This window comes from Ictalurus punctatus, chromosome 9, assembly GCF_001660625.3.
Source record: "Ictalurus punctatus breed USDA103 chromosome 9, Coco_2.0, whole genome shotgun sequence".
Taxonomy (NCBI): domain Eukaryota; kingdom Metazoa; phylum Chordata; class Actinopteri; order Siluriformes; family Ictaluridae; genus Ictalurus; species Ictalurus punctatus.
In genome coordinates, this window is record NC_030424.2 from 14,956,481 (window position 1) to 14,971,718 (window position 15,238).

Genomic DNA, 15,238 nt, shown 5'->3' on the forward strand with positions numbered 1-15,238 from the left:
ATTAGTTGTTACTAGGAGTAAGGAGGAAGTCTGGAAGATCCGAGGACCATGAATAAGTGTGCGGTTATGGCCAAGAGGTCTAGATTTGGATTTTTCTAAAGCTGCTTTGTAAGTATGTTAAGTGCTGTATGAATAAATTTAACTTTATTATTTGAACAATGACAGTACACAAAAAAAATGCATATAACTACTTATCAATATCAGCACACATTAATGGCAACAATAAGAATACATTAAAATAAGGATTATAATACACAAGTCTTGATTTTGCAATATTTATATAGTCTGTGATAAGATGATCTGATTGGTTCGTTCTGGTTCTCTACTATTTCTTGGAGCTTCTGCATTTGACCCACCTTCCCATATGAATGCCCCGAGCATTCATATACAGTATATCCTAGTTACACTTGCTTCACTGCTTAATCTCCCCTAAAAACAGTTGCTGCAGTCATAAAAACTGTCCTGTGCTTATCCGACTCCAATTCACAATGTGTTCATACTGAACATCCAGTTAGTAGTACTGTTTGGTTTTATAGTGTGTGGAAGAGTTGGGGTACTTGATCCCGGACTCAGACTCCAGTCCAATTATGAGCAAACTCGGACTTGTCACGTACTCTCATAAATTCGTACTCGAACTTGACACGGATTTGGACATTTTGAACTCGGAAATTTTTCCGAGTACAGTGTAGTCTGCGTCATGTGTAACATGGAAAGAACGATTAAAAAATAACATAAAATTAAGACAAGAAATTAATGAATGACTCTCAGCCTGACCCACTTGAAATGCGTGCACCAGATCGAGTTCTCTTTAGTGGCTTATTATGCTTGGACAGTCAAATGAACACACACACCATGTCAAACTGCCGGTCTGGTGGAATATTCATGAAAATACAGTTATGTCTTAAGTGAATGTAAACAGCTGGGGGGGAATTGGAGGTGTGTCAATACAGTATATTGGATCTGTGCATTAGGTCTTAAAGTGACAGCAGTATAATAAACCTGCTGCTGTCTGTGTCGTTAATGTTAATCAAACAAAAGACAAAGAAAATCACTCACAGGCTCAATGGACTGAATAACTTCAGTACATTTAATAAGAATCACTGTATATGTCACACAGTGAAGTCTATTTTATTTTACATTTAATTGCTTTATTCACTTTCCGTAGTATTTCTTATTTGAATAGTACTGATATACCTACCTGAGAAAACGTATCGTTATAGTGAAATAAGATTGCATTCATATCGCCCACCCCTAAACATTAGCATTTAGTGATTCCAGTCTTGAATTTCATGTAAAATGTGAAATGTACTTCTTAATGTAATAAATATCATAAACCCTGCTGATTTTTTTCATTTTAGAAATTAATAGAGCTGTGTTCAGAAATTAGTTTGTTGTCATTCATAGACAGATTAAAAGCCGTAATAAAGCATGAAGCCTTTTTGTTGACATGACATGGCATGACATGCTGCTAAATGTAACTCTGTACTCCCTCTCAGCGCCTATATAACAGTGGGGGAGACGCATCAAATAATTGAAATGTCAACTCGAACTGGAGGACACAATATAGAGTGATACAATAACAAAACAGGTTAATTTGTATTTTCATACACAAGTAATATAATAAAAGCTCTACATATACCACATATCCCCTTTTTGTTTCTTTGAAAACATTTTTTGATAGAAAACTAGTTGAGGTGCTGATGACATGAAATAAAAAATATTAAACGGCAATGGCAAGATATAGTGGTATTTTTTGTTGCATTTATGTTGCCATTGGTTTGTGAAGGTTAAAGTATTAATTTAACAGCTCAGTGTTGAGTTTACAGTTGCAATTTCAAATCTTTTTTCATTTTCAATTTAATTATTTTCGGCACACGCTGGTTTAGTGGTTAACACGTTCGCCTCACACCTCCAGGGTCGGGGGTTCGACCCTGTGTGTTCAACCGCGGCCCTGTGTGTGTGTGTGGCGTTTGCATGTTCTCCCCGTGCTGCGGGGGTTTCCTCTGGGTACTCTGGTTTCTTCCCCAGTCCAAAGACATGCATGGTAGGCTGATTCTCAAAGTCCAAAGTGTCTATCGTGTATGAATGGGTGTGTGAGTGTGTATGTGATTGTGCCCTGTGATGGATTGGCACCCTGTCCAGGGTGTACCCTGCCTTGTGCCCGATGCTCCCTGGGAAGGATAAGCGGTATAGAAGATGGATGGATGGATATTTTCTGGACCCAACTCGGACTTTAAGGACTCGGACCTGAGTCCAACTTGGCCAATTTTAGACTCAACAAAAGTAGACTCGGATCCAACACTAGTGTGTGGTGGCATGGTGAAATAGTTGATAGTGCTGCAAGCTCACCGCTCCCCAGATTAATCCTGAGCTTGGATCTATGCAAAGTTTGGCATGTTCTCCTCAAGTTCATGTGGGATTACTCCAGATTCTCCTGTTTTCTCTCACCTCCCCAAGATACACTATATGGCCACAAATTTGTGGATACTTGAACATCACACGTATATGCTTTTTTTTGAACGTCCTGTTCCAGATTTAGTCCCTCTTTGCTGTTATAATCTCCACTCTTCTGTTAAGGCTTTCCTATAGATTTTGAAGCATGGTTGTGGGAATTTGTGTCCATTCAGCCACTAGATCATTAGTGAGGTCGGGCACTGATGTCTGGTGAGGAGGCGTGCTGGTGTTCCCATTCATCCCAAAGGTGTTCAGTGGGGTTAAGCTCAGGGCTCTGTCCAACCTCGGTGAACCATATCTTCATAGACTGCGCACTATGCACGGGGCATTGTCATGCTGGGAATGGTAAAGCTACAGCATATAAAGACATCCTATACAATTATGTGCTTCCAACATTGTGGAACAGATTTGGGAAGGGAAGGCCCACATATGGGTATGGTGATCCGATGTCCACAAACTTTTGACCACATAGTCTAGGACAGTGGTCACCAACCCTCTTCCTGCAGGTTTCATCTCCAACCAAAATCTAACACACCTGTTTTAGTTTAGATCAAGAACGTTTTAAGCCAAGATTATGGTTGGAGCTAAAAGTCTTCAGGAAGGTAGATCTCCAGGAACAGGGTTGGTAACCACCGCTCTAAGTGGACTGCAAGTCTAGGTGTGAATGTGTGTGCATGGCGTCCTGTGATGAACTGCCGCCCCGTCCACGTTGTGTTCCTGCCTCATGCCCATGTTCCATGGATGGAATCTGGCTCAACCACCACACTGACCAGGATAAAGCGATTACTGAAGATGAAAGAATGAATGAAAAATCATTTTAAAGGGAGCAAATCTGTTTGCTCAAAAGAAACGTTTCTGTTTCTGGAAATAGACACAACTCCCTAGGTAATAATGAATTGTATGGGTACACCTTATGTAATGCTATTTTGAAAATGTCAGTGAAGCTAAGGAGGGGACTGACTTCACATACCTGTGCTAGGTGTGTGTGTGTGTGTGTGTGTGTGTGTGTGTGTGTGTGTGTGTGTGTGTGTGTGTGTGTGTGTGTGTGTGTGTGTGTGTGAGAGAGAGAGAGAGAGAGAGAGAGAGAGAGAGAGAGAGAGAGAGAGATTTGGTCATCCTTTGCTCCTCCTGTTTGCGTCAGAGTCTCAGCGGTGCGGAAGCATTTACTCAGAACATCGCACACCTGTTAATCCTCAGCGGCAAAAAAAAAAAAAAAAAAAAAAAAGAAGAAGTTGCATGTAAGTTGTATGTACGCCCTGTTTTCTTTTATGTTTTCATAAATGTAATAATATCGTCTTGTATATGATACCGGTTTGATTAGTGATAGTTCCTGCAGTTTAGACTCTGATAGGAACTGATACCTGACTGCTAGTTCCTTAGAAAATTATACTGTAGGGCTTAATGAATTAAATCTCACAAGTACAAGAGAGACCTGGTGCTCAGGAGCAAAACATCACCTGGCCCACTATTAAACTACAAATTAAGCTTTTTTAAAAATGAATAAACAGTGACGGTAATACTTTTAACAGCTTATACAAGCGGTCCTAACGACAGTAAACAGACTAAGTGGCAGCTATCAGTGAGAGGTGTTAGTGCGCATGTCGGTGTTTCTACATTTTCTTTAAACAGTATCACTGAGCTGAGGTCAAGTGAAATTCCAAGCCTTTATCTGCTCGAAAACACACACAAGAGAAAGCGAAAGTGTGTTGGCTTAAAAATGCTTTTAAAACGATCGTACATTCCGACTTTAAATCCAACCTTGAGACATCTGTATTTGCGTAAAAATAAACACACAAACACACAAACATCAAACCTATACCCGACACAGGTCTGATGTATGATGTAGCACTTTTGTTTATTCTTAATTGCTCATATGTAGGTTTTATACTGTTCTATATTGTACTATCTATTCAGCCGGCACATGGTGTGTGTAATATCCTATACAGATTTAAGATGCCAAGACATTCAATTATATACAAATAATTTCTAAAAGAAACCCAAGATATAATGTAAATGTAGGTGTTCTTGTAATCTATGTGTTCATGTAAAATCACTTCATTAGGCTGCGTGAACTCCAGCATGTCCTTCACTCCATCCATCCTCTTCTGTCTTCTGTTCCTGGAAATTCAGACTTAACACAGAAAAGGCACAGCAGGAGCTCATACAGTCAGAGGAAGCAAGTGTTTGGCTTCATGTGCTCGGATGAAACACAATGGCAACTTCCTGTTTTCTTTCTACTCGAAAGAACTTCCCACAACATCAGATGCACGTATAGTCACCAATAATAAATAAAGAAGAAGAAGTGAAGTCTAGCCTTCACAATGAGGAGCTTTGACTGACAACAGTAGGCATGTACTATTCACAGAGGAGTTGTTTATACATTCAATGAAAGATTAAAGGACTATGAAGGAGGACATATAATAACGTCAGCTTCTACTGACAGCAAAGCTTGAAGACCCCAGTGGATTGTTTTACCTGTTTTTTTTTTTATTATTATTATTATTATTATTATTTAAAGCTTTGCGTTTAGATATTTATTGCACAGTTTAGATGAGAGAGGTGTATCTATGAAGTGTGAGTGTGCAGCGATGGAGAAGCTCGGAGAAGATGGCTTTGAGAGATGTGAACAGTTTGGGGACTGGTCCAGCTCTGAACACTGGGATGAGGATCACAGGGACAGCAGTGGCTTTGGGGACTGGGCTAGTTTTAAAGACGGACTCAGTGAAGAGAGTGATTCTGCAGACTTATTGTCTCAGGAAGGACAGACTTCTGGCCATGAACACAAGGTAATTTTTTACACTTTAACTATGATGTGTGACATGATTGGCAACTAAATGGAAGCTTTTTCTTCATCTTTATAGTCATAATCAATAAGGTGTTTAGAGTTTATTTATTTATTTTTTTATGTTTACAAATTTGGCAATACATTTTTAATAAGTTATAAGAGTTCTGTGGATATTGGGTTGGTAAAAGGATAATGCACTGGTGAAAACTCTCTTTCTGCCCATGCTACAGTAAAAACACCAACATCCATTACAGTTGCGTTTGTAAATGCCAGTAAATATTGTTGCACACCAGAATCTCGGTGTGAATCAGTATTCTTACTGAAAATGAAAATGAAACATTTTAAGTGAAATACAGTGTGTCCCAAAACTCTCCATACACAGGGGACTATGTACACCAGCACCACATCAATTGTGCCTCTGTTAGTTGATGTACGTGGACATCCAATTCTCAAGCTGAACCTCAAGCTTAAAAAAATAAATAAAAATAAACTGCTCCATGTAAAGTGAAGTGCATGGAAAAATGTTTTGATTGCTGAAGAGCTTAAAGCCTGTGTATGTACAGGTAGAGAGAGGTGATGAGCCCTGGATTGTGATCCATGATTGCTTTCATGTTGAGGAGATTGTGAGAGATACAGACATGATGGAATTTCTGCCACTGTCACAGCTACTGCACAATTCCACACACACCCCTCCTCCTCCAGCAGTACTATTAAGGTGAGACATGACTTGTGTACCGTAAAAGTTGAAATATATTATCAATTAATGGAATGTATGTTATGGCCGATTCAGGACAAAACCCTGGCCATAAAATGTATCTGCTTGGGGTGTAACACATTTTACACACTCTGCATGTTTGGAACACTCTGTTGTTCTCTTTAATCCTCCAGATTTGAGTCAGTGATTATTTGCAAACCACAAAAGGGACGTACATTTTGTAATATGTTTTCTGCTTCTTTCTCGGTCCAGAAAGGGTGCTAGCTTTTACCACAGTTTGCTGTGTGAGCCGAAGTCTTCAAGCGTAACGAGTCCTAAACCCAATTTGCATTCCCACAAGCAGCTCACTGATGCACTACAGCTCAAACAATCCAATACTTCACAGGTAAGCAAAATGAAAGTACAGACATGTTTACTACAGTTAAATAGTTGATATGTGACAATAATACTAATTTCTGAAAAGGTTTGGATTAATGTGGCAAACATGCATCCTAGTAAGACCAGATAAGATGCAATTTATACAGGAAAAAATGAGATTTTATGGAACATAAATGAGCATTTTTCTAGGTTATTCTAAGGCACTAGGGGGTGCAAGTGGATTAATTGATGTAAGCAGCCATTGGGTCATTACATTTGCAGAACACGGATTTACTTCACCTTGGGTTTGAGAAGCCTCAAAGTTCCTCTGCTGCTCTCATCCAAACTAAGGTAGGTTTGTGGGGATTTTTTTGGAGAGATAGTAATGGGTCTTTACAGTGGCACTTAAGTGCAAAGCACATTAACAAACTAAAAATGCAACAGTAAAAGAAAATATACAACAAAAGCAAAAACAGCAGTAAAAAAAAAATTGTTGTTGTGTTTTGGTTTGTTAATGTGCACTTACAAGCCACCATACGTCTGTCTGACAGTCTGAATTTGTAACTTATTTGCATCTTGTACATTAAACTCTTGTCCTGTATTTGTGTGTGTAGCTAACAGCACCCACGTGGTGTCAGACTTCTCCTGGATTCTTCTACCAGATCTCTCACCGATGGCTCAGCCAGAACAGTTTGAGACTACAGAATAATCAGGACAACAAAAAAGACCTGCTGTAATGACAGTGAAACACTGACTACGTTTACATGGACAGCAGTAATCTAATTATTATCTTACTCTGAGTAAGACAATATAGTGATTAAGGTGTTTACATGAGTCGCTTTTAGAATACTCCTTACATGTTCCCGTTTTACATGTTATAGAACGTAATTAGATTAACGGTACATGCATTATGTCATCGCGCCACGCCGTCCAACGTTCCCTCCAGAATTTCACATATCAACATATAGTTCATCTTCGTTATGGTACCGTATACAGTTTTGGGTGTTTTTATAAAAAAAAAATTTACGAACGCTTTAAGTGCAGTTAATTATTTGTCCTGCTATATGTGCAAGTAGACGACTGCTTGAAGCCGTGGGCTGCGTCCCAAACCGCGTACTTACCGTCTATATAGTAGCCGAGATGCATGTATTTTTCCCCACTACAGGCCTATATTAAGCAAGTATGCGGTTTGGGAAGCAGCTGTGCTCTCTTGTTCGCCGTGAAACGTTGAGCACTGCCGTGTGTGATCATGTCCTGTCGCAAAATGCGGTGAAAACTCTCACACGACGTTAATAGTGTGATTAAGGTGTTTACATATCTGTAATACACGTTGATAATGCGACTAAAACAGGAGTACTCCACATGTCTTAATTCCATTAGTGTTTACTTTGAATATGACCTTAATCATATTAAGGTAATTAAAAATTGCTGTTTACATAGTAGTTTCTTAATCACAGTATTGTCTTAATCGGATTAATAGTGGATTATTGCTGTCCATGTAAACGCACTGACTGATAAACTGTGCACAGAATAACATCAGTCTTTCTGATAATTGAGACAATAAAAACAAGTGTACCAACACAGGAAAATACTTTATTGTTGAGCTTCACACATTAGGTGTCTATTCTGAATGCAAAATAAATTCACTCTATATGTACAGGGACATCTCAAAAAATTAGAATATCGTGGAAAAGCAGGTCCGGACTGGCCATCGGGAGCACCAGGAGAATTCCCAGTGGCCTGACAACTGATTTGGCCTGCTGCCCTGCTGTTTTTTTATTTTTAATTTATTTTATATTATTGCATGTCCTATGTACTTGAGTTTTGGACTTTGGCATTTGATAATAAATCGAAATAAATCACTACCATTCTCCTCAGCTCCGGTGAACAGTTTTGAACAGAGTGCTCAATGCACAGAGCGAGGATGGAGAGGAAAGGGCCAGGTGGAGCAGAAAGAAAGCCCTCTGAAAAGAAGCAGCAAAAATGTAACAAAATTACTGACCTGTTCAGGGCTTCAAGTGCAGGTCAGTCTCCTCTGTAAATATTGTAGCTTTGTGTTCGCTAACTTAGCTAAATAAGTATTAACCAAAGGTGCACTACTCACAAATGTTAGCACTATTACTATCGTCACTCAAAATATGCTAAAGGACAACATTATCTACTGAATAGTTATAATACTAAGTAATTTAGCAGACAAATATCCAAATTTATTATTTTAAATGTTGAAATTACACATACAGCTAGGGCAAGCAACAACAACAAACATTTTTCCAAGCTATGAGTCATAAAAAGCAACATTATGCTCAGTATTAGGATTTTTCTAAATAGACATTTTCCTGATGTAGTTAGTACTGCACTTATTACAACACATATTTAGGCAATTAAAAAAATTGTCTTCAAATATGTGAGGTTGAAAAAAACAACAACAACTTTTTCTCCTATTTTTCACAATAAAGTGGTGAGAGTAAGCTTGCACTGGCTCAGTGAAATGGTCACACTTGAGGGTTAACATGAGATGACTGGTAGAGGTAAATAAAGAAAAATTAAATATAATTTAATATATTTGTATGAAATATAATATGGTTGAACCTCAGGTATTTTAAGTATTTTTAAGTCTCAAAAAAAAAACATTGTCCTAATGTGATACATTAACTTGAAATGATGTTAATGAAATTTAGATTCTGTGCTCACAAATTACAGTGAGGTTAAACAGTTTTCATTTTCTAACAATGTGGAGACAGTTCTATTCATAGCCTACATTAAAATGGCAAAACAAAGTCTCTTGTTTACCTCTCTTCTGCATTTAATGTACTTTTGTGACTGAAAAGTAGAGAGTTACTGGCAGCTTTGCACTACTGGTGTTTGTTAAATGCTTGGCATACCCATGTAAGCTGATATAAATTATGACTGCTCCACTACCTCTAGGTTTCTTGTTTGTTTTTATGGGATGGCCACACTGTGTGCAATAAATTTAATTTAGGAAAGAAAAAATAAAATGTACTTCTGTATTAATGTGCTGCTCTGTTTTGATGCTCTGCCTGGGTTAGAGTTTCTGTTTATTTAATTTTATTAGTGTTATCTCCTCGGCTTTACCTGCTACACTGTTATATTATTTGTTACAAGTCTTTAAAAGGTAAGGACATTATATTTATTATTGTGCGCAGACTGTTTATCAGACTTGAAGTCGGTAGGGGCTTTTTCTCTTACTGGAACTTTTTGTCTTGGTAATTTTGTTGGTTAGTTCAGCTTACTCTCCGAGTTGTTTTCACATTGTGGACAACGTTCTGTTTTTGTAGGATACACTGCTGTCTCATTTGTTTATGGAGACTTCGGGTGTGTGGGTGTTTGGTGGATTGTGAGAGTAAGCAGAACATGCCAATGCTTTGAAGGATGTGAACTGAGACAGAGTAATGTTATTTAATTGCGAATCTGTTTTTAGAGGATTTAAACCTAACATTGTGAACAAATTATATTATAGAATTCAGGCAATTTTACTGGGGTTATCTCATACAGTGTACAAGTATTAATCTGGAAAGACCTTTGTAATATTACAGTCTAAAACTGGATTTAAAGAGTAGCAAATCAGCAAATGAATCACTTGAAAATGAATCATATGAGAGTGTGAGACTCCCGGCCTGAAATTATGTCCCAGTCCAGCCCTGTGGAAAAGTATCATGGAACTTTCATATATTCTAGATTCATTACATATAAAGTGAAACATTACGGCTTGTCTGAATTTTCCCAAACACACCTTGATGATCCTCAAACCTTTTGGGAGAATGTTCTGTGGACTGATGAGTCCACAGAACATATCATGCCAAATGAAAATGATTTAGTAGATCAGTCAAATGAGGCCCCACCTTGCAACAAAGTCAAGATGTATTGCCTACTGTTTTTTAGGTTTACACCAAAAGTCCCTTGTCATCATACTTGTCAGCACCAGCACTGAGAAATTTAGGCTGTCAGTATCTCACCATCATCTTTTCAACTGTTACACTATCAGTACATTTTGCATCATACAGTGAGGGGAAAAAAGTATTTGATCCCCAGCTGATTTTGTACGTTTGCCCACTGACAAAGAAATGATCATTCTATAATTTTAATTGTACATTTATTTGAACAGTGAGAGACAGAATAACAACAAGAAAATCCAGAAAAACGCATGTCAAAAATTTTATAAATTGATTTACATTTTAATGAGGGAAATAAGTATTTGACCCCTCTGCAAAACAGGACTTAGTACTTGGTGGCAAAACGCTTGTTGGCAATCACAGAGGTCAGACGTTTCTTGTAGTTGGCCACTAGCTTTGCACACATCTCAGGAGGGATTTTGTCCCACTCCTCTTTGCAGATCTTCTCCAAGTCATTAAGGTTTCGAGGCTGACGTTTGGCAACTCGAACCTTCAGCTCCCTCCACAGATTTTCTATGGGATTAAGGTCTGGAGACTGGCTAGGCCACTCCAGGACCTTAATGTGCTTCTTCTTGAGCCACTCCTTTGTTGCCTTGGCCGTGTGTTTTGGGTCATTGTCATGCTGGAATACCCATCCACGACCCATTTTCAGTGCCCTGGCTGAGGGAAGGAGGTTCACACCCAAGATTTGACGGTACATGGCCCTGTCCATCGTCCCCTTTGATACGGTCAAGTTGTCCTGTCCCCTTAGCAGAAAAACACCCCCAAAGCATAATGTTTCCACCTCCATGTTTGACGGTGGGGATGGTGTTCTTGGGGTCATAGGCAGCATTCCTCCTCCTCCAAACACGGCCAGTTGAGTTGATGCCAAAGAGCTCCATTTTGGTCTCATCTGACCACGACACTTTCACCCAGTTGTCCTCTGAATCACTCAGATGTTCATTGGCAAACTTCAGACGGGCATGTATATGTGCTTTCTTGAGCAGGGGGACCTTGCGGGCGCTGCAGGATTTCAGTCCTTCACGGCGTAGTGTGTTACCAATTGTTTTCTTGGTGACTATGGTCCCAGCTGCCTTGAGATCATTGACAAGATCGTCCCGTGTAGTTCTGGGCTGATTCCTCACTGTTCTCATGATCAATGCAACTCCACCAGGTGAGATCTTGCATGGAACCCCAGGCCTTGGGAGATTGACAGTTCTTTTGTGCTTCTTCCATTTGCGAATAAATCGCACCAACTGTTGTCACCTTCTCACCAAGCTGCTTGGCAATGGTCTTGTAGCCCATTCCAGACTTGTGTAGGTCTACAATCTTGTCCCTGACATCCTTGGAGAGCTCTTTGGTCTTGGCCATGGTGGAGAGTTTGGAATCTGATTGATTGATTGCTTCTGTGGACAGGTGTTCTTTATACAGGTAAGAAGCTGAGATTGGGAGCACTCCCTTTTAAGAGTGTACTCCTAATCTCAGCTCGTTACCTGTATAAAAGACAATTGGGAGCCAGAAATCTTTCTGATTGAGAGGGGGTCAAATACTTATACTTATTTCCCCATTAAAATGCAAATCAATTTATAACATTTTTGACATGTTTTTTTCTGGATTTTCTTGTTGTTATTCTGTCTCTCACTGTTCAAATAAATCTACTGTATATATCATACTATAAATCATTTCTACCTCATTGTCAGACATGTTTATTTACAGTACTGTTTTCTTCTATTTTTGTGTATCTCATACTAATTGTTTTTTAATCTTTACATGAAATACAACACAAAACAAAGGCAGCCTGAGTAAACACACAATACAGTTTTTAGCAGCAATAACTGAAACCAAATGCTTTCGATAACTGAAGATCAGACTTAAACTTACTTTCAGGTCTCCCAGAGCCTGAAGCAGCAAAGCATCCCCTCACCATCACACTTCCACCACCATGCTTAATCGTAAGTATGATGTTCTTTTTGTGGAATTCAGTGTTTGGTTTACGCCAGATGTAACGGGACCCCTGTCTTCCAAACAGTTCCACTTTCGAATCATCAATCCACAGAACATTCTCTCAAAAGATTTGAGGATCATCAAGGTGTGTTTTGGCAAAATTCAGACAAGCCTTAATGTTCTTCTGGGTTAGCAGTAGTTTTTTATGGAAGTACAATAGTGCCAAATGTCCTCAAGGCAAAATCGCATGTTGAATTACATAAATCGAATGAAAACATATCGCAATAACAATACTTTTTCAGCCCAGTGATTTGACACAAGTTGAAGAAAAAAAAGTTGATTTGATTGAACAGAGTTTGCAGTAATCAGGCCTGGTTGTGTCTAGTCCAGCTGAACCCCATTATTAATGCAGTTTCATAGATTTGGGGAATTTTCACACAGGCCCAGTTGGTATTGGAAATTTTTTGCTTCAGTAAATAACATTATCATTTAAAAACTGTTTTGTATTTACTCGGGTTGCCTTTGTTTTATCTTAAATTGTTTCAGAAATTAAAACAAAATCTATTATCATAAACACACAAACAGAAGAACTTACTACTTTCACACCTCTGTACTTGTGAAAGCAAGTAATGGAAATGGAGGCTGTAACGAAGTGCTTGAATAATTGTCACTTTGCAGTGATGCTTGAGTGAGGATATTCCGTTTGACTTGCTTCGATTCCTTTCTCCTTGCATCTCATCCTTGCATCCGTCTCTCACATCCTAAGTGGGTGGAGCCAAGATGCAAGGAAAGGAAATGAGGATGCACAAATAACAAATGAGAAGCATCGTATGAACAGTTTCACTGGGGCAGGAGAAGCAGACAGATGGTTAGTAACACTTAATTTTGTTTTGAATTCCAGCCTGTAAGTAATCTTCTCCATTTTAAAAAATATTTTTAGTTTAAATTTAGTTTTCATGTCGTACTTACATTTATGGTATTCGGCAAACGGCCTTTTCCAGAGCGACTTACAATTATTTCTTCATACATATATATGTATGTATGTATATGATATACAACTGAGCAATTGAGGGTTAAGGCCTTACTCAACAGTGGCAGCTGGGTGGTGCTGTGATTTGAACTCAAGCCCTTCCAAGCAGAAATCCTAACCACTGAGCTACCACTTCCCCTTATTTCACTTTTATTTTTTAATATCATACAAGTTATGTTACAAAAATGTGAATATATTGCAAAGATAATGTTTGTAGATCAAAAATACAATATGTGAACTACCTGTTTGCTATGAAAAGGCTGGAAAAGAAGAAAGTCCCTTTTCCAGTTCCCAATTTTTAGATGGAATTTTTCAAGTCTTTTGTGTGTTTTTGATATGTGGTTGTGCTGAAAAAGTTTTACGGAAACCTATCAACCCTGCTTAAACACAGTTGAAAATATGTATGTCTAAAATCACTCAAAACGAGCTGCTAGCTTGTATGCCGGATGACTATGTTGTTGACTCTCAACTGCCTATTATAGTCTTACTAGGAATAAATCACTAGATAGTAGCCTATTGTATGAGTCAATTCTGATATCTTCTCAACCTAATTTTGTTTGAGGCCATGTAGTTATTAATGTATTCCTTCCCCACCTAAATCCGGTGATCAAAAGCTGCTGCATTTTTTTTTTTTTTACATTTCTTTCTGCCTGTAATTAACTTCCTGTAAAACCTGTATTAAGTGTTGGAGGAGGAGCTAGCTCAAGAAAAATAAACATTTGAATTGAATGAACTGAATGAATTGTTTTGTTTTAATATTAAAGTATATATTTAATGTAACTACATTACAAATGGCCCTTTTTTCCCCACACTGTGTGCAATTTGACATTTAAATATGACATTATTATTGTATATAGATGTATAAAATGTATATAGCTGAAAATGTCAGTTTACAAGAGTGAGGTGTTAATGAGGAGTCAAAGTAATCTGATATACCGTATGTTTGCTTCAGCATTCCTTTAAACATTGATATGTTTTTATATGTATGATGACAGATCTTGGCATTTTTAGGTTAAGGCTGAGACTGTAGGTTCGATATTATGTAAATGAGCTTTAGTCATTTGCAAATATAAATCCTGTAACAGGATTATAGATTATTAATTTCTGTGTATTGCAGTTCCCAATCAGGGATGAGTTACGATTTTTACATATGTGTTGCATATTCCAAAAACAGGAAACAAAAATCTTATCTGCAGTATTATCTACCTAGCACACATTCATACACTTACCACAAAAAACATCCCCAACACAGAGTAGAAAGGGTGATGCTTATTACTCACATTCTAACAAAAAAAAAAAAACCCAATTATGTTTTTTTTCCTCCCACCACTTTCATGATCTCCACAGTCAGAGTAAATGAAAGTGGGTTTGTTTTTTTGTTTTTTTAAAGACACACTGTTTCAGAAGACATGTTACAAAAAAGAGAGAGGGGAGGGAGGATATACACTCACTGGTTTCTTTAATAGCACACACCTGGGCAAATTAATTACAATTTTATTAGAACATATTCAAAACCATATTTAGCATCTTGCTAAATATGCTGGTAATTGTATTGAATAATGTATAATGTATAGTATAGTATAATAAGTATAATGATATGGGGAAGAGTACAACTCTTTCATGTGGTAAGATCCTTTTCCTGGCTAGTTACCTAAGGTTGACTTTTAGACAACAAGAACACTATAACAGTGACGACAACTGCCTTGTCTGAAGATATGATAACATACAATACATTTCTTTAAAGTAAAGCTCATGATACAGCAAACAACAAAGCCTTCAGATAGAAAGAACAGAAGCAGATGGCAGGAGTCTACTTCAAAATTTCCGTTTCAGAAAATTTGCATGAAGTTCACATGTGAATAATCACCTGAACCACTTGTCAATTGATTAATTAAATAATAAATAACAAGTTTTCATATTTTGTTTTTGCACATTTAATCACATTTTATTTTATTTTTATCCCCACGTTTTATCTCTTCACATGACTAGTTTGATTTCATATTGTTCACATGGTGCCACATGAATTCACATGTGCAACTTCAGGGCAAAACAGGATGAAATGA

At 37.9% G+C, this 15,238-nt stretch overlaps 1 protein-coding gene across 6 annotated transcripts; it reads left to right on the forward strand.

Annotated features, from left to right (window-relative positions):
* Nucleotides 1–3,431: 3,431 nt before the first annotated feature.
* si:dkey-229e3.2 (uncharacterized) lies at nt 3,432–9,088 on the forward strand. 6 transcript variants are annotated; one of them, XR_008397026.1, is made up of 6 exons: nt 3,432–3,692; nt 4,517–5,240; nt 5,803–5,954; nt 6,207–6,339; nt 6,522–6,662; nt 6,926–9,088. XR_008397026.1 is itself a non-coding variant. In XM_053682812.1 (6 exons), exons 2-6 carry the CDS (start codon nt 5,043–5,045, stop codon nt 7,046–7,048), a joined length of 675 nt encoding a protein of 224 aa, XP_053538787.1. In that variant the 5' UTR covers nt 3,437–3,692; nt 5,028–5,042; the 3' UTR covers nt 7,049–9,088. The 6 variants fall into 6 exon arrangements, 5 of the variants coding, with proteins under 5 accessions (XP_053538787.1, XP_017330866.1, XP_017330867.1 ...); XM_053682812.1 differs by having other exon boundaries at nt 3,437–3,692; nt 5,028–5,240; nt 6,594–6,662; XM_017475377.3 differs by having other exon boundaries at nt 3,438–3,699; nt 6,594–6,662.
* The last annotated feature ends 6,150 nt before the right edge of the window (nt 9,089–15,238 follow it).